Genomic DNA, 23,279 nt, shown 5'->3' with positions numbered 1-23,279 from the left:
TTAGCCATGTTCTGTTATAATCTCCACCTGGCACAGCCAGAAGAGGACTGGCCACCCCACATATGCTCTCTCTAATTCTCTCTTTCTTTCTCTCTCTCGGAGGACCTGAGCCCTAGGACCATGCCCCAGGACTACCTGACATGATGACTCCTTGCTGTCCCCAGTCCACCTGACCGTGCTGCTACTAAAGTTTCAACTGTTCTGCCTTATTATTATACGACCATGCTGGTCATTTATGAACATTTGAACATCTTGGCCATGTTCTGTTATAATCTCCACCCGGCACAGCCAGAAGAGGACTGGCCACCCCACATAGCCTGGTTCCTCTCTAGGTTTCTTCCTAGGTTTTGGCCTTTCTAGGGAGTTTTTCCTAGCCACCGTGCTTCTACACCTGCATTGCTTGCTGTTTGGGGTTTTAGGCTGGGTTCCTGTACAGCACTTTGAGATATCAGCTGATGTAAGAAGGGCTTTCTAAATGCATTTGACTAGACATGCTGCTTGTTTCCCAATTATTACTCTGGCCCAAGAATTGCAATGGTTAACATTCACATGGATCACCATTCGTGCTTTACAGTTCAGATATTTCATATTACACAGACAGTCACAGACACAGCGAATAAGTGTAGGTAGCTTACTGGCTTGCTTGTAATAGGCTTATGTAGGCTAGCTATTGTATTCAAATACAAAAGCCTCCTTCTCATTTTTTTCATACGAGGCACTGTGTTCCTGACCTTCATGTTTAAAATAGAGAAGTCTAACCGAGGCAAGAGGTGTGGTTTAGTTAGTAAATGGTTTCACATCATGTTATCTTTGTGCTGTAATTTGATACTTAGGCACTGAAGACAAAGGGATTAGAGTCTCTACCAGGGCTTTACACATGCTTCTAGATGGACGAAATCAAGGACAACTTGTTTTGAATACAAATATGTCAAAATCAAGACAAGAAATAACTACAATTGGCAACAGCATTAATTATAAAAATGTTGTTGTTTTTGAATGTAGGGAATGCTTGCAGTCACACAAAGGAACTGCATTCATCAACGTGCACTTCAAGCACGTTCTTAGAATAGGCTATTGCTTACATTAAACACCATTAAAATGTCAAATGTAATTCATGAGAGAAAATAACAATGTTAATATCCCTAAAATACTTTCAATTTAAATAATTTAATGTTATCACATGAACACTTTCTTTATGCTTTACATCAGAGTGCACGCTTTACATTTTCAACCAATTAGGAGAAGGACAGCTGGGAGGAGCTTGATAATCGGGCTCCAATTCGGAAGATTGACAACAATCTGTCCAATAAGAACCGCTTTAGCGTGTTTGTTACTTTAGATTGTCCAATTACGTTTTAGATCGACCGTCTCCATTCTAACTAATGGACTACAGTTGAGCCTAACAGATGTCGCTGGTGTTCATAACTCTCTCCTCAGCGTGTCATTGAAACAGGCTTATATCACTGCCATAAACATCAAACAAAGTATTTATTTCGGAAGCATATTATACCCTTAAATTAAACTAGCTATGGCTGATACCGCAGTAGAGACGACCACAACCACCGAGATTTCAGCAAAGGTGAGTTTGATTAATTTGACTAGCTAACAACTTTACTCTTCAGCTAAGCCTGCATGAACACCAGCTAGCTAACTTGAGCTGTAATAGCAAGCTACAGTAGCCAGCCGTGTAATAATAACCAAGTAGCTAGCTAACATTAATGTTAGTCACTGTCAATGGCTGAAACATAGTATGTATTTCTCAAACATTTAGTTAGCTATTTAACCTGTTCAATAACTTCGCTAGCTCCATTAGTAGTACTACATTGATTACTGCGTTGTTTTGATTTTGCAAGAAAGGACTTTCCACTGTACTTCAGCACGTGACATTTAACTTAAACTATTGGCGACTTGGCCTGTGACTAACTTTCCTAACCAGCTAGTTTTATCGTTACATTTGCAATGTGGCTACTGTAGTAAGTTTAAGTTATTACTAGTTAGTAAACGTTAGCTAAAAAAAGCACCTCAAATTGAATGCGCTCGAGCTACACTGTTGCGCGATGGCGGGAAGGGATAACGTTAATCTTTCACAGTGCGAGAGGAGTGTGCACGCTTATCTTTCTCGTAGGGAACAGCGATGCTAGTTCCCGATGCCTTCCGTTGTGTGCACTTTGGCAGTGGTCGGGCATGCGCCGCTAGTAAATACTGGAGATATGTAGAAAGGTTACTACAATTTTAACCATCCGAATTAAAGATGGCGACGAGTATATGGCCACATCGTGGTGGACATGCTTCAGTTGTGTCAGTGAGACAACCAAGAATAACGTATTTTTAGGAGCTTAAAGAGAAGAAAGAGGTTGCCGAGGAGGTGATGGTGGAGAAGAAGGAGAACGGCAGTGGGGACGCACCTGGCAATGAAACAGTGAGTTGGATGCCGAAGTTTATTTCCTTGGGAGCCTCATGGCCTTTTGTCTTGACGCCATCCTCATACAGGTGTCCCCAGACTCAGCCCCAACTACCCCACCCCCATTCACTACTCTTTGTTTATTTTGTGAAATGGCACAAATGTTTCTTAAGACATGTGTTGGACGTCATTGCATTCCCTTTCCTTATTCTCAGGGGGAATTAAGTATAAACTGCAACATGTGCCCTGTTTTAACTCTGAAGCGTGTTGGCTGTAACTCTTGGGTTAACTTTTTCAGAATACTTTTCTGAAAGAAATTCCTTATCACTCATGCATACAATTAACCCACATTTATGTGAAATATTAAAGTTGGTCATTCTTCGATTCCTTCCCTCTAGCACACAAATGGTGCAGAGGAGACAAATGGTGCAAAGGAGAAGACAAATGGTGCAATTCATTCTGAAGTAACTCCAGAGGTTGAAGAGGATGGTAAATTCATGTCCCTCTTTGGACTAACAGCTGGATAAAAAAATTACATGTTTAATGGTTATTTGATACATGTGAGGTGCTTGAAGCCCATGTTTTTACTTCATATATGAATGTGATTACAGGAGAGGGAGAGGATGCAGAAGAAGATGCAGAAGAAGCTGCTGATGAGGAGGTTGACCACCCTGTGAAGCGCCCAGCTGAGGAGGAGGTACAGTTTTGTCCGATTTTAAAACCGTCAATATACAATAGTCTCACAATAAAAGTTGAACCATCTTTATTACTGTTTTATATCTGGCCACTAAGTTCTCTTCTCACTTAAAAAATGTTTATGTTTGCCCTCAGGAACAAGGGGAAACAAAAAAACAGAAAACAGAAAACGATGACTCAAAGGAAGCTGAAGTGGAGGCCTAGAACACTCCGTCTGTACTCTTCTGCAGCTCTGTCTACATGACGTTGTCAACTTCACCTTGTAGAGCTTGTGCTTTATGTATGTTTTACAGATTTTGTTTGCCCCCAAGATATTACATTGCACTGGAGTCCTTAAACATAGTGGCCTCCTCCCTTTTTTTATAAGATGTTATTTATTGGTTTCTTACGCAAAGAAAAACTTGTGCAAATAGGATCCATGCTGTTTTATCAGTATGTTAGTTTGTGTCTGTATGAGTTAAGCACATTCTCTACTTTGTTACTGCTGACCAGTTGATTCAGGCAGGCAGCTGCACCCTTCTCCACATTTTCAAGGTGACCTCAGACTCACTAAAGACCAAAGATAAGTTTTAAGCAGGGGCTAATGGACTATTGTTAGCATTATTAGTTCAGGCTTTTTTAATACCTTTTGTTTAGTGCTGCTGCTAGTAGTTAATCCTTTGTCTGACTGATCTGTTAACACAACAATGGCACAAATAAAAGAACACCTCCGTGATCAAAGATGGCTTGATCCTGTTTAGGGGTCTGGCTTCTGCAATGTTAATTACCCCCTGTTAATTCTTAAGGCATTGGTCATATGTTTTGTATGCATTTTAAAACAAGTTTGTACCCAAGATACTGTTTTTCTGTTTCATTTTCAGTTATTTTTTGTCTGGTTGACTCAAATTGTGTTACAATGGTCTTTATCAGAACAACATTCCCAATCTAGTGTTCTTTCTCTTATAGTGCAGTTATATTTCATGATTGCTATTTGGTTGCTTCGGCCACTGCTTTGTATATTCTGGTTGTTGATGATTAAATAAGTCAGTCTTGTCTTTTTAACCATGGTTTTGTTTTTGCATACGCTGTTGTTAAATGTGCTGGATATTTCACCTCTGTTTAAAGGGCAATTCTGCCACTTTTCAACCTCTTATTCATGATCTCCAGTGCCATACTAGTGTCTACATATCTGTAAACGGTACTTTTCCATGGTCTGCGGTTAAGGTCCTAAAAAGCGCTTCTCTGTGACGTCACAGGGTAGATTTCAAAGTTAAAAATTAAATGTCAAACCCTGCCATGAGTTTCTAGCCATAGAGAGGATATTTTCTTGCTCCCCACGTCACTACAAGTCTCAGGGTTTTAAAAATCATTGCTTTAACCTGATATCATCGGGTCGAATTTTGTAACTTTTTTCTACAAAACAGAAATGCGCTGTTAAACACATGTAGACACTGGTATTGTGCTGGAGATAATGAAAATTAGGTTAGTGGTGGAATTGCCATGTCAGATGCTTTACACTGTTAACACCAAATTACAATTGTGCCTAACACTAGTGTTAACAATGAAATAAGGGATGCTTTCAATTAAAACAGTCCTAGCCATGTAAAGTATCTGATGTCAGTTGACTTAAGACTGAATATGGATGGGAGTAATTCCCAAGATGATTTTGTAACTGGGAAAGGGGTGAATCTTGTCATCTGGATTTTGGCCTCTCTTTTTCTCTCCATAGAACTACACTACACGTCAATCAATTGAAGTCCTGACGTGTTGCAGTTTAGACCCATCTAGTGGTGTAAACTGGTACTGTAGGTCAATTCAGGGTATAATTGATTTTTGAGAATCGTTTTTATTTGATAGAACCCCCATGGGGATAGAGGTTTTCTGATAATGTCCAGTTATGAAGATTACATAGCTGTAAATCTAATACCAATATTTTTAAAAGGAAATTAAGCCTAAAGTACACATATGCATAATTATCTGCATAGAGGAGACCTCTAAGATGTGTGAAGTTCTGAGATAGTGAGCTTTATAAAAAAGGACAATAGCCCAAAAAGTAAAAATTTTCATTTTTAATTGAACTCAACCCTAAAGTAGCTGTTACAGTAATACAGTTAATATTGGAATTAAGGATGAAGAACATGAGAAAACACTTTATTGTAAAATACTAGAAATGTTGTGTTGAATTGAAGCAAGTTGCAACAGCATGATGATCCATACAGTTGCTGTTTTCTCAAAAGAAACCAGTCAGAAACATGACATCATGGCACGTGTCCAGTCTGTTATGGAGGCTTTAGTGGTAGACCCTGATCAACATTCCACTGAGGCATCAGCTCTAGATGACTCATGACAGTGGGGTGTTTCACGGTGGTGGGCATTTTAGTGAAACTTACAAATGAAGCTGAACGCAGGCATGAGTTATTGTTAATTCATTTAAAAAAATGCCTGGAAACAGTCTCGGTGTCAACTAAGTGATGTTCAAGGTAAGCAATGCCGAGCAAGTTTTTGTAGCCTGTCATAGATTTTCTCAATTGAAAAGTAATTATGATTTCACCAATGTTTTATAATTGGCTGATTACATGGAAGATGAAATGTTATTTGAGCTGTTTATAATCAAATGAATTAAGTGAATAAATGCAGCAGCGTGTGATGAGACTGGATAACTAACCCAAATGTGAGAGGGTCACTCCAGTGAGCCAGTTTGGGTCGTGTGGTGAAACAAGCCTAAACCTTAACTAAAGCATGCGCCTTAGCGGTGAAAATAAGCACTTGCTGATGGCAAATATGAACCCAAAAGTCTTCCCTCTCAAAGTTGTACAGCGCCATCTTAAGCATAGTTCACATGCATCTTCCTGAATTCTTTCTCGCCACCAAAACAACAGTTTTGTTGTTCTTCTTTTTTGTTCGGTTTCCGATGGAATGCCGAATCACACCCCAGTTTCAACTTCTCTTCCTGGTAATGACAAGAATCACTGTCATTACAACAGTCACGCCAGGAGCAAGGTGAAAGGACAGAGTGATGTCCATGGCTTAGTAAAGGGTCCATCTCTGTGTATGTTTGTAAACGCATTAGTGAGTGTCAAGTCAAAATGGTAATACATAATGACCATAATAATCTGAGTGCCTTGTGTGAAAGATGTAAAACCTCAGAGGCACAGTTTGGCTCTTTATTGTTAACATAGTACAAACTACATTGAGTGAGGGTGGTCCTATGGCTTGCATGTGTGTGTAAATGTACTGTAGATATGCTACTGTGTTTACATGAATTCAGGGCTTCAAGCAAAAGGTCATTGGTGACACATTCAGACAGTCCCTAAGCCTGCCTACAGTGGGATGATAGTGTGCTGACAGAGAAACAGGCAGGTAGACATTCCCTCGGACATCAGACCAAAACAGAAGATGCAGGGCATTGAGGCTACAGCGCATGCATATATTAGGCGAGGCCAAAACAATTAACCCCTTCAAAGATTTTTTTTTTTTTTTTCCTGATGTCCTGGGGAATAGGAGCTGTAGGGCCGTAATTATTTAGGCACGCGCAAAATTAACATAAGTGCCGCTTTTTAGTGGAAATTATGGGAGAGAAATACATGGACACACTATAACACACTGACACCGCAGAACGGTGGCCTCTGTCAGTCTAAGCTCTAAGAGGAGCTATGCTAAGTAGTGCGAGAGAGTACAGTATTGTATGTGCTTTGCAGGGAGACACAGGGTGTGTAGGCTATACGCGGTGTGCGTTGTGACAGAAGGCTGCAGTGTGATAGTGTGTAGTGCAGTGTGAGACAAGGGGGGGTCTAAATGTGCACCAGTAGTGGCTGGGCCTCACTTTCGGAAGGCTCACCCTCAGGGGGGGGCAGGTGGTACACCACGCAGAGGGAGGAGTACAGACAGCCCACGAATGACATCGCGCTAGAAAAGTACATCACTCCCTGGGCCCCGCCCACCAGCGAGGTCAGAGGTCCCATCGCCACGGAGACTATGATCTGAGCTAGGAAGTACTGGCAGCTGAGCAGAGAGATGTCCACCCCCATCCCTCTCCTGGTCCCTTCCTCTGACGAGCCACAGAACTACACAAACGGAGAGAGATGGCACATGTATGATTGATACTGTGAACACTTTTACAACAAACACATTTTTATAAATAAATCTATAAAAAGACAGTACTGTGCTATATCAAAACACTTGACCAATACTGTATAAAATACTTTCACAAAAATCCAATTCAGAACATTATATAATATGTTCACATTTATGTGTTATAGTCGGTGTATACCCATTCATATTCACTAACCTGTGGGCTCTGGTAGTATTCACACAGCAGAGAGTAAGGCAGTGTGCACAGAGAGGAGAAGAGCACCCCGTAGGTGACACAGAGCGACAGCACCACATAGAGGTTGGTGGAGAGTGTAGCAAGGCCCGTGCCAAGGCCAAACGCCAGGTAGGCAAAGAAATAGAGAGAGCGGAGGGAAAAACGCTCCTCCAGCTTCTCCAGTATGGCTATGAATAGAAACAAGAGGAGAGGAAGATAACAGAAGGGGAAAGCCTGTAAAACAACTATATCTGATAAAGAATCTAAATGATGGATGTTGTGTGAGGTGTGTGTTCTATTTCTGTGTTTTTGTGAGTGTGTGGAATGTCGAGTGGATTTACACTTGCTACCAGACTGAATAATCCGCTGAAAATGCTCAACAGTGACGATGCGGCAGTTAGGCAGAGCCTTCCTCCTCCTCCGTCAGTCCATAAGGTCCCACTGGCCACGGACAGTGGCCTCGGACAGTTAGTATCACTGATATTTGGCAGTCTCTGCAATGTATGTAGGCTCACAGTACTTTGCTGTCTAGCTGTTTGGGGAACAGGGTGTTTTCTGTATCTTTAAGTGTCCATGCATACAAAGACCTTTGAAATGTTTGAATCCTTCTTGAAAGTAATGTGATTTGTGGATTCAAATAAAGTATTTAAAAATGCGTTTTTCTTTTTTTGTTTATGAGTGTACTGGTGTGTGTGTGTAGGACTCACCTGAGTAAAAGGCAGCACTGAATGCATAGATGCACATGCCCCAGCAGCCCATGCTGACCCCAGCATTGTAGCGTTGGTAGGCCTCAGAGTCATGTGGTGCTCTGGGGTCTCCATCAAACACTACCTCCCCCATGAAGTCAGTGTAGAACAGCAGCATGCCCTCAAAGGACAGCCAACCTATAGGATCAAGACAGGGTGGCAGATGGCTCATGTTTACATAGACATACTCACAGCTTCCACTGGAGTACAGATAGGTTAAAATCATCAGTGATGATGTCACCGCAACCTTAGTGGGCGTACAGACAATAAAACAAGCACACGAGTGACAAGACTCACCCAAGAAATGGTTAGTGCATAGGCTGCGCAGTGACGGAGGCATCCTGTAGATGGCGATACACAGTAGCCTCATTGACATCTGTGAATCTGCTGTCTCCACATTTTCACTCAGGTCACTCTCATAGCGCACCCCATTCAGCAGAATGTTTGCCACCTTTATTACAGGAGGAAGAAGAATCAGAAACATTAATTATCTCAACATGATGATTTGTTAAACTAATCAGAGGAATTAAACTCCAGGCTGACCTGCTGACTGAAGGTCACGGTTCTTCTGCAGCCATTTTCCAGCCCTTCACTCTGGATCACCATTGGCTCCTCCACAAGCGCAAGGCTCTGAGGGCGCTTCAGGATACCAGCGGACGAACCTCGATGGGACCCTGCCTCAATCTGAGCCTCCCCGGCCTGAGCCCCGGCCTGGGATCCTGCCCCAGCCAGGGCCACTGTCCCAGCCACGGTTAGTGCTCCAGCCTGGGCTACTGCTCCAGACTGTGACCCAGTTCCAGGCTGAGATCCCTGGGGAGGTGGGGTGTCCCCTGGAGGCAGTGGTCGGGCTGCAGTGTCCTGGTCAAGGGGCTGTGGGGATGGCTGTCCGGTGTAGCAGTCGATGAGCACACTGTCTATATAGGAGGTTCCCAGGGATGAGGCGAACTCATTGACGCCAGTGAGAGAGTTATCCCGACTGATAAAGCTGCCATATTTAGGAGTAAGGGGGCTGAGGGGGGAGATGGGGCTGGTGAGGCCGGCACAGAGGCGTGCATTGGCACTACAGGAGTGTGCCATAGGATTAGGGTTTGAGGGGCAGGGTTCAGAGAACTGGTAGCTATAAATCCTCTCCTCTGCCTCTTCCTCCTCCAATCCCAGGCTTGCCCCCGGAGGGACGGGGGGAGAGGGAGGCAGAGGGAGGATGGGGCTCTTTAGAGAGTTTTTAGTGTTCTTCTGAGGCTGCGTCTTTGGCAGGGGCCGCTCTGGGATGCTGTTGAGGGTCATGCACGTGGCAATGACCAATGTGACACTGGTGAACATGTAGATGACTCGAAGTTGACCTCCCATTGACCTCCCAAACTCAGTGTGGTCCCAGTTAATTCCACCCACGATGTACCCGAATCCACCACCCAGGCCTGCATAGAGTGTGTGGGACATAATCATCATAGAACTGGTCATCATATCAGTGACATTGATTATGCTATCACTTTCACATCTTAGACTTATTTTATATGTTTTGTTTAACTCTACATTGTCAGAAGTGTTTTATATGTACATTTTACTGTCTCACCTACCAGTGGTGAGTTATAGCCAGCCAGTAGTGTATAGCATTCCCTGACTGACCAGTAGGTAGTGCATACAGTGGTCTCTAACCTGCCAGCAGTGCGTGAATATTGAGGCCACGGTCCTGGTCCTCTGGCAGGCACACGTCCATCATGTAGGCGTGGCTGGGATTATCTGCCGAGTCCGCACAGAAGTCCATCAGAACCACTCCACAAATAGTTAGTATGATGCCCCACTTGTGATTGGTTGCTGTGTCTGCCACCGCAGCTCCAATGTCTCGCCCATTCAGCACCATTGTCAAACCAAGCAGAGCTCCTACAAAGTTAAAACAGAGAACTCCACTTCAGGACTAGAATATTAGTTAAAAACTGGAACAGAGTTTCACCAGAGGAGGGAGAGCCTTGCAAGACAGAATATTCCTTACCAATAGCCAAGGCTAAAATAAACGGTCTCCGACGGCCAAAGCGGGATGTACAACGATCACTCCAAGCTCCTAGGAGAGGCTGGACCAGGAATCCTAAAAACCATGGGGAGAAATTAGAAGGATTTAGTGGCACTCAAATGGGCAATGCTGATGGGAACAGCAATATAATCTAACTCTACTATTCAAAGCACAGTTATGCATTATCTTTATCTAATCAAACAGGACTTTCTGTATCTACTTCATCTCTCCCAGCCACTTCATTACCCAATATAGGACTGATGAACCACACCAGGCTGTAGAACTCTTCGGGCAGACCCATCTGTAGCAGGACAGGGGTGACATAGGCCGTCTCCATGGCGTAGCTGAACTCAATGCCAAACAGGACACAGCCGTTGAAGAGCAGCTCAGGGAAGGTGCGGCGAGGGGGCATCTCACTGAGGTCCAGCTGATCTAGGGGGCAGGGGTGTTGGGCGGGGGGGGTGGGGACGGTCTGATCAGCTTCCGCCGCTTCGGGTGTCTCTGGAAGTTGTTGGCACGGTGACTCAGGAGGCGTGTGGTAGACGATGGGAAGCTGACGGTCTTGGCCATGGAGCTCCTCCAGAGGCCATCATTTGTGGCACCCAATGACCTCTCTGATGACCTCCCTCCTGGGCTGGCCAACAGGGGGTCACTGGGGGTGCCCATTCCTGGAGATGACATCACTCTGCTGGGCCCAGTTTACTCTGGACACACTAGGAGATTCTCATTCATTGATCAAAATGCAATCACATTAAAGTTCAAAAGATAAATGTACCATTGTATGAGGAGGAAGACTGTACTGTAAGGATGTAAGGAGGCATATCAATAACAGAATTGCAGTAATTACATCCATAAAGTATTAGTAGCTTTGGCAAGCTACTTTTAGAGGACACTCAAGGTAACATCTGCTCATATGGCTAGTACTGTAAAACAGGAGAGGAATAGTAGACACCAAGGTAACAGGCGGTAAGGCCACTGCCAGCCTATGATGGCACTATACTCCTCATGGGCAAGACGCACTGCAACAAATGTGCATGTTGATGTGCACAAAACCCATGTGCTCTAGTACAGCAGTGTGGTATGCGGCATCGTCTCTCACCGTGGCTTTTTCCGTTTAGATTTTTCATGGGTGTATTTTGCCCATGTTACAAGCTAATCGGATGCGTAGGAGCTATAAAAAGCCATTGGCACAAATCGTCTCAAATAATACGTTTTAACATGCAAGGCTACACATTATTTATTTGTGAAACACACGTCCTTAAACATTAAACATGCTTGGCATGTGACTACGGCTTGATAGGTTTGGTTTGTCATCATTTATTTTCTAATTGTCATCGACGTTATGCTCGTCGACTTGAAAACATTTTTGTTCTCGAGTCAAGGTGAAGATTATACAATCAAATTAACACATGGTCTTAGACAGGGCAGAGCGTGCAAATTGAAACGTTAAAGAAATTACCTTATCACCGTTTCTCTGTCATTTATTTCAGTATTCTCTGTTAGTAAACAAGTCAATCATATTTATGATTTAGAATATTTACGTTGGATGAGAGAAATATGCTTTTTTTCCCTTAGATGCAGTCATCTCCCTTCTTTATCCTCCGTCCCTTTTCCTTCCCCCTCTCTCTCCCTTCCCGTCCCTCACCCGTGACGTCACCATCACCCCTCCTGTTCCCTGCGCTTGGTTCTTGGTAGACCTGCAGCCTCAGCACCAATGCATATGAAGTTAGCGTCATCCATATTTAAAGGCCCAGTGCAGTCAAAAACATGACTGCCTGTGTTAAATATATATATATATCCACACTATGAGGTTGGAAGAATGGCACTGGAGGGGGTGGACGCCGTTTTATGGCCTACTAAGCAATTGTGCTATTTTGTGTGTTTTTTCGTGTTGTTTGTAGCTTATTTTGTACATCATGTTTATGTCTCTTATGACCAAAAAGAGCTTCTGGATAGCAGAAGAGCGATTACTCACCTCGAACTGGACAATATTATTTATTTAAATGAGTCTGACCCAAAGGATATAATGTTGCTCCCGGACAAAGGCCAAATCCTCATCATTCGCATGAAGAAAGTAAGTAAATACAGGGGCCTCAGATCAGGGTGCCTTGTGAGAATTCGTCAGTGAGTGGGTAACCCGCTTCTACCATAATTCTATTGGCCAATGTGCAATCACTGGAGAATAAACTGGATGAGCTCGGTTCGAGACTATCCTACCAACGGGACATTAAAAACTGTAATATCTTGTATTTCACAGAGTGGTTTCTGAACGACAACACGGATAATATACAGTTGTCTGCTTTTTCCGTGCATCTGCAAGACAGAACAGCTACGTCCGGTAAAACAAGGTGTGGGGGTGTGTTTATTTGTCAATAACATCTGGTGCGCGATGTTTAATATTAAGGTAGTCTTGAGGTATTTCTTGCCTGAGGTAGAGTACCTCATGATAAGCTGTAGACCACACAGTATACCAAGAGAGTTTTTATATTTTTCGTAGCTGTCTATTTACCTCCACAAACCGACGCTTGCATAAAGACCTGACTCAACAAGCTTTTAAGGCCATAAGCAAACAAGAAAATGCTCATCCAGAAGCAGTGCTCCTAGTGGCGGGGGACATTAATGCAGGGAAACTTAAATCCACTTTACCTCATTTCTACCATCATGTCACATGTGCAACCAGAGGAGGATAAAAATAAACAAAAAAGTCTAGATCACCTTTACTCCACACACAGATGCGTACAAAGCTATCCATCACCCACCATTTGGCAAATCTGACCATAATTCTATCCTCCTGATTCCTGCTTACAAGCAAAAACTAAAGCAGGTGACTCAGTGACACACTCAATACGGAAGCGGTTAGATGACGCGGATGCTGTGCTACAGGACTGTTTTGCTAGCACAGACTGGAATATGTGCCGAGATTCATCCAATGGCATTGAGGAACAGTGGCGTAAAGTTCTTAAGTAAAAATACTTTAAAGTACTACTTAAGTCGTTTTTTTTTTTGGTGTCTGTACTTTACTATTTATATTTTTGGCAACTTTTACTGAAGTACATTCCTAAAGAAATAATGCACTTTCTACTCCATACATTTTCCCCTCACACCCAAAAGTACTCGTTACATTTTGATAGGAAAATGGTCCAATTCACACACTTATCAAGAGAACATCCCTGGTCATCCCTACAGCCTCTGATCTGGCGGACTCACTAAACACAAATGCTTCGATTGTAAATTAGTGTTGGCGTGTTCCCCTGGATATCCCTCAATAAAAATCGTGCTCTCTGGTTTGCAATTCCATTTACTTTGATACTTAAGTATATTTAAAACCCGAATACATAGAATTTTACTCAAGTAATATTTTACTACTTTACTACTATTGCGTGACTTTTACTTGAGTCATTTTCTATTAACCTGTTGAAGCTATGGGGGCGCTATTTCATTATTGGATTAAAAAAACGTGCCCGTTTTAAGCGCAATATTTTGTCACAAAAAGATGCTCGACTATGCATATAATTGACAGCTTTGGAAAGAAAACACTCTGACATTTCCAAAACAGCAAAGATATTATCTGTGAGTGCCACAGAACTCATGCTACAGGCAAAACCAAGATGAAACTTCAAACAGGAAATTAGCAGAATTTTTGAGGCTCTGTTTTCCATTGTCTCCTTATATGGCTGTGAATGCGCCCTGAACGAGCCTACACGTTCTGCCGTTTGCCCAAGGTGTCTGCAAGCATTGTGACGTATTTGAAGGCATATCATTGGAAGATTGGCCATAAGAGACTACATTTACCAGGTGTCCGCCCGGTGTCCTTTGTCGAAATTGCTGCGTAATCTACAAGCTGCACGCATTCATCCATGTGATTCAGGGGAGAGAGGAGACTTCCACGAACGATATATCATCGAAGAGATATGTGAAAAACACCTTGAGGATTGATTCTAAACAACGTTTACCATGTTTCAGTCGATATTATGGAGTTCATTTGGAAAAAAGTTTGGCGTTTTGATGACTGAATTTGTTTTTTTTTGGTAGCCAAACGTGACGCAGACAACGGAGCGATTTCTCCTAAACAAATCATCTTTCAGGAAAACGGAATATTTGCTATCTAACAGAGTCTCCTCATTGAAAACATCCGAAGTTCTTCAAAGGTAAATTATTTTATTTGAATGCTTTTCTGGTTTTTGTGAAAATGTTGCCTGCTGAATGCTAACGCTAAATGCTACGCTAGCTATCAATACTGTTACACAAATGCTTGTTTTGCTATGGTTGAGAAGCATATTTTGAAAATCTGAGATGACAGTGTTGTTAACAAAAGGCTAAGCTTGAGAGCTAGCATATTGATTTCATTTCATTTGCGATTTTCATGAATAGTTAACGTTGCATCCCGGATCCGGGATGGCTCGACGCAAGAAGTTAAGGTATCGTTACTTTTACTCAAGTATGACTATTGAGTACTTTTTTCCACCACAGTTGGAGTATTTTATTTTATCTTTAATTAACTAGCCAGGTCAGTTAAGAACTAATTCTTATTTTCAATGACGGCCTAGGAACATTGTGTTAATTGCCTTGTTCAGGGGCAGAACGCCAGATTTTTACCTTGTCAGCTCGGGGATTCGATCTTGCAACCTTTTAGTTACTAGTCCAACACTCTAACCACTAGGCTACCTGCCGCCCCTTGAGGTGTATACCACCTCAGCTTCATCAATAAGTTCATTGATGACATCATCCCCACAGTGACCATATCCCAACCAGAAGTCATGGATCACAGGCAACACCAACACAGAGCTAAAGCCTAGAGCTGCCGCTTTCAAAGAGCGGGACACTAATCCGGACGCTTATAAGAAATCCCGCTATGCCCTCAGATGAACCATCAAACAGGCAAAGTGTCAATACAGGACTAACATTGAATCATACTATACTGGCTCTGACACTCGTCGGATGTTGCAGAGCTCGCAAACTATTACGGACTACAAAGGAAAATCCAGCCACCTGCTGCCCAGTGATGCGAGTCTACCAGATGGGCGAATTGCCTTTTATGCTCGAGTCGAGGCAAGCAACACTGAAGCATGCATGAGAGCACCAGCTGTTCCGGATGACTGTGCGATCACGCGGTCTGTAGCCGATGGGAGCAAGACCTTTAAACAGGTCAACATTCACAAGGCTGCGGAGTCAGACAGATTAACAGGACGGGTACTCAGAGCATGCGCGTACCAATTGGCAAGTGTCTACACTGACATTTTCAACCTCTCCATGACCGGGTCTGTAATACCTACATGTTTCAAGCAGACCACCATAGTCCCTGTGGCCAAGAAAGCGACGGTAACCTGCCTAAATGATTACTGCCCCGTAGCACTCACGTCAGTAGCCATGAAGTGCTTTGAAAGGCTGGTCATGGCTCACAACAGCATCCTCCCGGACACCCTAGACCCACTCCAATTCGCATACCACTCCAACAGATGACACAATCTCAAATCGCACTACCCTATCCCACCTGGACAAAAGGAACACCTATGTGAGAATGCTGTTCATTGACTACAGCTCAGCGTTCAACACCATAATGCCCACAAAGCTCATCACTACTCCAACAAGCCTGGGACTTAACACCTCCCCCTGAAACTGGATCCTGACGGGCCACCCCCAGGTGGTAAGGATAGGCAACAACACATCTGCCACACTGATCCTCAACACGGGGGCCCCTCGAGGGTACGTGATTAATTCCCTCCTGTACTCCCTGTTCGCCCACAACTGCATGGCCACGCACAACAACATCATTAAGTTTGCTGACGACAACAGTGGTAGGCCTGATCACCAACAACAATGAGACAGCCTATTGGGATGAGATCAGAGACCTGGCTGTGTGGTACAAGGACAACAACCTCTCAACGTGAGCAAGACAAATTAGATGATCGTGGACTACAGGAAAAGGAGGGCCCGAACAAGCCCCCTATTCACGTCGACAGGGCTGTTGTGGAGCGGGTCGAGATTTTCAAGTTCCTTGGTGTCCACATCACCAACAAACCATCATGGTCCAAACACACCAAGACAGTTGTGAAGAGGGCACGACAACACCTTATCCCCCTCAGGACACTGAAAAGATTTGGCATTGGTCCCCAGATCCTCAAAACGTTCTACAGCTGCACCATCGAGAGCACCCTGACCAGTTACATAACCGCCTGGTATGGCAACTGCTCAGCGTCTGACCTTAAGGAGCTACAGAGGGTAGTGCGTACAGCCCAGTACATCACTGGGGCCAAGCTTCCTGCCCTCCAGGAACTTTATACTAGGCGATGTCAGAGGAAGGCTCCAAAAATGGTCAAGGACTCCAGTCATCCAAGTCATAGACTGTTCTCTCTGCTACTGCACGGCAAGCGGTACCAGAGCACCAAGTCTTGGTCCAAAAGACTCCTTAACAGCTTCTACCCCCAAGCCATGAGACTGCTGAACAATTAATTAAATGGCCACCTGGACCATTTGCATTGCCCCCCCCCCCCCCCCTTTGTTTTTACACTGCTGCTACTTGCAGTTTATTATCTATACATAGCCACTTTACCGCTACCTACACTACCGTTCAAAGGTTTGTGGTCACTTAGAAATGTCCTTGTTTCTGAAAGAAAAAAACTATTTGTTTGTCCATTAAAATAACATCAAATTGATCAGAAATACAGTGTAGACATTGTTAATGTTGTAAATGACTATTGTAGCTGGAAATGGCTGATTTTGAATGGAATATCTACATAGGCATACAGAGGCCCATTATGAGCAACTATCACTCCTGTGTTCCAATGGCACGTTGTGTTAACTAATCCAACTTTATCATTTTAAAAAGGCTAATTGATCATTAGAAAACCCTTTTGCAATTATGTTAGCACAGCTGAAAACGGTTGTCCTGATTAAAGAAGTAATAAAACCTTCTTTAGACTAGTTGAGTATCTGGAGCGATTACAGGCTCAAAATGGCCAGAAACAAAACTTTCTTCTGAAACTCGTCACTCTATTCTTGTTCTGAGAAATTAAGGCTATTCCATGCGCGAAATTGCCAAGAATCTGAAGATCTCGTAGAACGCTGTGTACTACTCCCTTCACAGAACAGCACAAACTGTCTCTAACCAGAATAGAAAGGTGTGGGAGGTCCCGGTGCACAACTGAGCAAGAGGACAAGTACATTAGAGTGTCTAGTTTGAGAAACAGATGCCTCACAAGTCCTCAACTTGGTGTTTTGCTGGCCAGTCTAGTTCATAGTTCTGTCCTTCACGCTCATACCATTCCCCGACAGTCCTAGCAAAATTATTGCTTGAGAAATTGCTCTTTGCTGTGCCATTGTCGTTTCTTTTTTTGTGTAATATTTCAATTGAAAACAATAGCAGTAAGGTACTTAACTGTTACCCAGAAATGATTTTATATTGAGATAAAAACAGCTGCATTGGACCTTTAAAATGATTGCCAACAATAACTAATAGTTAAAAGCAGTACCGATGTCGACCATTTACCATACAAATAAGCCTGGGCTCAGACTACCTAGACAAACATCTGCATTTGGTTTTTGTGGTGTCCAGACAGTTTTAGCCCAATACGCAATGGAGTTTCATAGAAATGCTCTCTGGTAGAAGTACAGTAGCCTAGTAGTTTTATTTTCATAAACCATAATGAGCAACATGAAAGCTGATGCCAATACTGTGTCTTCTCCTGTTAATCTTTGATCTCACCAACATTTCATAATAGAACACTTGCCACACCTTTGTTAACTTATGCAACTTGTAAACCCCAGCCCCTATCGAAGCACAAGGTCTGATAGAAACTCTCTGAGCCTGGTGTTATCTACAAGCCATCAGACTGCTGAACACTTGAACTGGACAGACAACCTGCCCTGATTCTCAGCAAATTAGCACACATGCACTCAACTCACACTACCACCCACCAACACATACATGCACTACATCCACGCACACACATCTGCTGCTACCAAACTCTTATTGAGTACCACAGTATGAGTCATAATACCCATAAAACCTATCGGTAAAACCCGGAAATGGTTCCAATCATTTTTCCATAGGGGATTTTAGAACTACTGCATTTAAGGTCTGTGTTTCGTGTACGTTTACTCTGGCTTGATGTTTTGATAATCGTGCAAATCTCTCTCGGGCAAGGAAACTTTTAACAATACATTTGCCTGTAATTACCCCCCCCCCAAAAAAAGTAATACTAATTAGCCGCTAATGTGGCTATCATACAGAACTACACATCCTGTCCCAAGCTTTGATGTAATCACTCAAGGTGCAGGGTGGGGGAAAAAAACTCCACATTTCTCCATGCAAACTCTCAAGCTTTAAGCTTTAAGTAACCTAACAAGTAAATGATAGCCTTTGTTTGTGTAAATAATTGATAGGGATACAGCTAGCTAAATATCGCCTGGTGGGCTAGCAAGTTAGGTACCTTGGTTGGCTAGTTGGCTACATTAGCGAATGTTGTACTATATCTCACCATGGGGTAGTCGGACTTTCCCAGCAGGCATATTCGATAGCATGTTAACGCTAACGTTAAATATTCCTGCCCTGGTGGACTAGTTAGCATGTCACCATCCGTGGTGTCTGGGGGAAACTCTGACTACACGAATGATGAGCTAATGTAACTACCTAGCTAAACGTTACCTAAATATTCCTGCCCTGGTGGGCTAACATTAGCTAGCATGTTAACACATGGAAAAGTTTGACTACACGAAAGGAGAGCAAAAGTTAACTGGCTAGCTCACAAAGGACTTGTGGGCTCAATGTTTTCCCATTCAAAACAAATGCCTTTGTTCCATGAGTGCATCTGTTGTACATGGCTAATATGTGTGAAGTCAGTTATGCATGTCAGCAGGGATGGAAATCAGGCTAGTACTTTTCAGACTGGAATAGGAGACAATGTGCCAAATTAGCCTGACACAGCAGTGAAATGTTGCATGCCACAGATTTAGGACCTGAATGTTACCGGGGCTGGAGGAAATCGTAGTCTGCTGGCCAGTACATCTCAGGCTTTTTCAGAGGATCCCCTATTGCTGTTGGTCCTTCTCAGTGACCTCATGGTTAAGGGTTGTAACTTTCCTCTTTAGAATCAGAAGTACAGCCATATACTGTAGCTAATTGCAATACTTACCCTAGACTGATCATTTTTCCATTCCAGCAGAAATGTCCCAACCACATAGTTGTCACGTCTACTCCCACTCCTCCTCATTGTCGCCAGTTGTCTCATCATTGCGTACACCTGACACCATCGTTACACGCACCTGCGCCTCATGACACTCACCTGGACTCTATCACCTTCCTGATTACCTCCCCTATATCAGACCAGCCTTTGTGATTGAACTTATGTTAACTACATTACTTCAGTTGGCTGCTTTGAGCGAAACCTCAAGGTAACATAATCTATTCTAGGAGCCTGTTTGTGTATGGTCTTTATTAATTGTTCACTTGTTTTTCAACTATGTCAGATACAGGCAGGGATGACTGGGGCCTTCAGCAAGTGAAACAGGGGGTAAGAAATAATTGAAACATCACAGCTACTCCAACTGAAGCCTATGGGGAAAGTTAAGTAAATTACCCTTATTTAGGGTTGCACATTTTGGGGAATATTCAGAGGTGGACACTTTCCATGGGAATTAATGGAAATGTATGGGAATTAATATTTAATACATTTAAATGTTTATTTTTGCATTGGATATTTATATGGAGACAGAAACAGACCTTAACATAAGTAGACATGATTAAATCCTTCCAACAGAGAAATGAATGTGGGGTTACAAAATTAACTTTAATTAAATTAGCTGACTCTTCACATGGGATTTCACTGAACAACAAAAGGGAATATTGACTGTCCTGTGTATGCTGTGACGTGCATGGCCTTCAGGCAGAAGGCTTCATGCTTCTTTATGTATGTCAGGACTGCAGTTTGTTCTGCTTGGAGCAACAGTGAAGTGGGCAGGGCAGTACGGATTTCTTCTTACACCTGCAAGTAGCATCTGAACATCAGACAGTATGGCATTGTCTCAAGCCGTGCAATGGCTACTGCTATAGGTTTCAGGCTGCTTACCACTCTCTCCCAAAATGCTTCAACCAGAAGGATCCTCTTGATGGGGCTGTCCATATCGGCAGACTGTGATGTGGCCATTTCTTGGCGAGACTCCTTCCCCTCCAGGTGACGGTCAAACTTGACAACACAACCCCAAAGGGTGTTTATGGGAACTTCAATATGGTGCTCTTATTCTTCTCACTTTGCTTGGTGAGGTAGGTTGCTGCTATAACTTGATGACCCATCACATACCGAACCAATTCCTTGGTTCTCTTGTAGAGTTTCCTTTTCAGTGCCATGATGTCCTTGAGGAACAGATTCAATACATGAGCAGCACAGCCAATGGTTGTGAGGGTTGGACTCCACTTTAGACCAAGCAGCCTTCACGTTCGCAGCATTGTCGGTCATCAGTACAAATACCTTCTGTGGTCCAAGGTCATTTGATTGCCTTCAGTTAATCTGCAATGTAGAGACCGGTGTGTCTGTGCTCTTATAGAATACTGGTTGAGTGGTGGAGATGTAGTTAATTATTCCTTTCCCACAAACATTCGATCACCCATCAGATTGCAATAGTCTGCTTTCTGATATGCTTGACCTTCACTTGAACTCTATTGAACTCTGCATCCAGCAAATGAGTAGATAAAGCAAGTCTGATTGGAGGGTTGTATGCTGGGCAAAGAACATTCAGAAATCTCTTCCAATACACATTGCCTGTGAGCATCAGAGGTGTACCAGTTATGTACACAGCTCAAGCAAAACATTATCAGCATTTCTGACTAGGTTCCTCCATTTGAGTTTAAAAAAATTGGATTCTAGGAGGACCATGAGCTGTTGCTATCGAAAAGAAGTAGAGGGACTTTTGTCAGAGAGTGCTCACAACAAGCAGCGAGGGAATTTGATGCAATTGGCCAGATTCTACGTCTTTGTTGCATTCTTCACATGATTTGGCACAGTATTTGCAAATGTACATAGCTTTTCCTTCTATATTAGCTGGAATGAAATGTCTCCACGCATCAGTCCCCGTGGCATTTTCCTGTAAAGATTAGAAAAAAAGGATAAAAAAAAAAAAAAAACACAAATACAATTCCATGTACAGATAATTAGTTAAGCGGTTAGATTAAATAACTCCTTTGTAAGATTTTTTTTAAAAATGAAACCTGTATGGAAACTGGTTTAGTAACACTCAGTTAGCAGGCTCAAGCAAACTAAAACCCACATGGTAGCAAAAACTAACTAGCAGAAATTGTTAACAAGTTAGAAATGATTAAAACACAATTTGCTGGAGGCTATTTACTAGTTAACAAAAAAATAATGTATGTCATAAAATACATTCACCCCACCCAGTATTGTAATCAAAACTTACCAGAAACCATGCAGTCCTTGGCTCAGACAGTGTAGGAGTATGGGCTCGATAGCATCTCATTAGTGCAAGATCTTGATAATCAGCTGTATATGTGAGGGAAGAATGCACTGTACATGCAGGGTTGCAATTGGGGATAGTTTAACCAAAATATGCCCAAAGACTTAGAACTGGCTTGTGTATCCAACAAAGGTCCACTGTCAAGTAACTTTTGTGGTGATTTTTAAGCTAAATTCTCAGTCTTCCCATGGAAATGTTTGCAACTCTACTTGTATGTAATATAACCTTTTCTGGGAAGTGTGTCCACTTATGAACTGGAATATTTGTGGACCATTGCCTTCCCTGAAAACAGGTCCTGACAGGAGGCGGAGCGAAATGAGTGTCAGAGGTTGTCATGCTGGATGGTGCTGGAGGCTTTGGTTGTCCACACAGCGAAGACTCGTGCTGATCTTGGTGCCAGTAAAGATGGTCTTCACGGAGGCTATAAAACCCTCTGTCCTTGATAGAGAAATCCTTCTACTTCACTGCCTCTTCAATGGTAAGGTCCCTTGCACTGTAGGGACACTTTACCTCCAGCACTGCTGTGGTGCCCACCAGACCATCCAGTGAGGCACCCAGGATCCCAGACCTGTGACAGCCCTGTGACAGAGGGCTGTGTACAGGGCCTCTACTGACTGCACCTGCTTGGGCACAGCTGGCTTCCTCTACTTGCATTCCACATCTGCAAGGTCAATATTGTGAATCGCCAAGATAAGCTGCATGGCTACACTTACAAGCTCCATGGAGTCATTCACATGTGGTAGAGGGAATCCCCCGGTCACATATAGAGACCTGCCAAGAGTCAGGATGTTAAGTGCCACATGCCTTTCAATGCAAAAAATGTGCTATATACTGAATTTATGTCAAATATATCACTAGCTACTTTAAACAATGCTACTTAATATAATGTTTACATACCCTACATTACTCATCTCATATGGATATACTGTACTCTATACCATCTACTGCATCTTGCCTATGCTATTCTGTACCATCACTCATTCATATCTTTATGTACATATTCTTTATCCCTTTACACGTGTGTGTATAAGGTAGTAGTTTTGGAATTGTTAGGTTAGATTACTCGTTGGTTATTGCTGCATTATTGGAACTAGAAGCACAAGCATTTCGCTACACTCGCATTAACATCTGCTAACCATGTGTATGTGACAAATACATTTGATTCGGTTTGAATATTTAGCTTTATGGCATTGCACCTGTAGAATACTTAAGCTGTCATTTTCACATGCAGATTTTCCATAAACTTAATTGCCAATTTAGGATTTTACCACTTGACATATCAATCCTATATTGGGAAGGATCTTATAAATCAAGACTGCATGCACGACTGAATAAATTCTGTGCTTTTCAATATTTGTCTCTGGTCATGAAACTACAATACAGGCTGGATGTCTAAACAAAGTAAATTCTGAATGTCAATAGACTGATTAATTCTCATTAATGACAACATTCTAGAACTGAGTTCTTGCAATGTAATCTGGTTAGTGATTATATAATTAAGTGGTTATTTCCTTGAATGTTGGCAGCTATACAGAACACATTGTATTGCTAAGATGCTTTAACTTAACTGCTACACAACTCAGTGGCCTGGTGATTAGTTTTGGCCCTGAGACTGGAAGGTTGTGAGTTCAATCCCTGGCTGAGTCATCCCAAAGACTGTAAAAAGGGGAATGATGTGTGTCT

At 42.8% G+C, this 23,279-nt stretch overlaps 2 protein-coding genes and 1 long non-coding RNA gene across 3 annotated transcripts; 2 read left to right on the top strand and 1 right to left on the bottom strand.

Annotated features, from left to right (window-relative positions):
• The first annotated feature begins 1,386 nt into the window (after positions 1–1,386).
• Positions 1,387–4,138, top strand: si:ch211-222l21.1 (prothymosin alpha). The gene is made up of 5 exons (XM_029672628.2): positions 1,387–1,579; positions 2,333–2,419; positions 2,800–2,890; positions 3,013–3,098; positions 3,233–4,138. The coding sequence occupies exons 1-5, from the start codon at positions 1,529–1,531 to the stop codon at positions 3,299–3,301; spliced, it is 384 nt and encodes a 127-aa protein (XP_029528488.1). The 5' UTR covers positions 1,387–1,528; the 3' UTR covers positions 3,302–4,138.
• A 989-nt stretch (positions 4,139–5,127) lies between these two features.
• Positions 5,128–19,404, bottom strand: slc45a1 (solute carrier family 45 member 1). The gene is given in 11 exon segments (XM_029672616.2): positions 5,128–6,026; positions 6,915–7,140; positions 7,365–7,570; positions 8,090–8,266; positions 8,426–8,579; positions 8,672–9,543; positions 9,782–10,006; positions 10,116–10,208; positions 10,380–10,580; positions 10,583–10,846; positions 19,100–19,404. Coding segments are annotated over 10 exon segments (2,412 nt in total). The 5' UTR covers positions 10,815–10,846; positions 19,100–19,404; the 3' UTR covers positions 5,128–6,000.
• Positions 17,987–22,947, top strand: LOC115136820 (uncharacterized). The gene is made up of 2 exons (XR_010465682.1): positions 17,987–18,208; positions 19,599–22,947. It is a non-coding gene; the product is annotated as an uncharacterized LOC115136820 (long non-coding RNA).
• Positions 22,948–23,279: the final 332 nt, after the last annotated feature.

This window comes from Oncorhynchus nerka, linkage group LG2 (genome assembly GCF_034236695.1).
Source record: "Oncorhynchus nerka isolate Pitt River linkage group LG2, Oner_Uvic_2.0, whole genome shotgun sequence".
NCBI classification, from domain to species: Eukaryota; Metazoa; Chordata; class Actinopteri; order Salmoniformes; family Salmonidae; genus Oncorhynchus; species Oncorhynchus nerka.
Note: the sequence above shows the minus strand (reverse complement) of the source record. Positions and strands in the feature narration are given on the sequence as shown.

Coding starts and splice junctions, on each gene's coding strand:
- si:ch211-222l21.1 (XM_029672628.2), top strand. CDS start 1,529: ATGGCTGATACCGCAGTAGAGACGACCACAACCACCGAGATTTCAGCA. Junction 2,420..2,799: donor ACGCACCTGGCAATGAAACA/GTGAGTTGGATG, acceptor CCTTCCCTCTAG/CACACAAATGGTGCAGAGGA. Junction 2,891..3,012: donor TCCAGAGGTTGAAGAGGATG/GTAAATTCATGT, acceptor ATGTGATTACAG/GAGAGGGAGAGGATGCAGAA.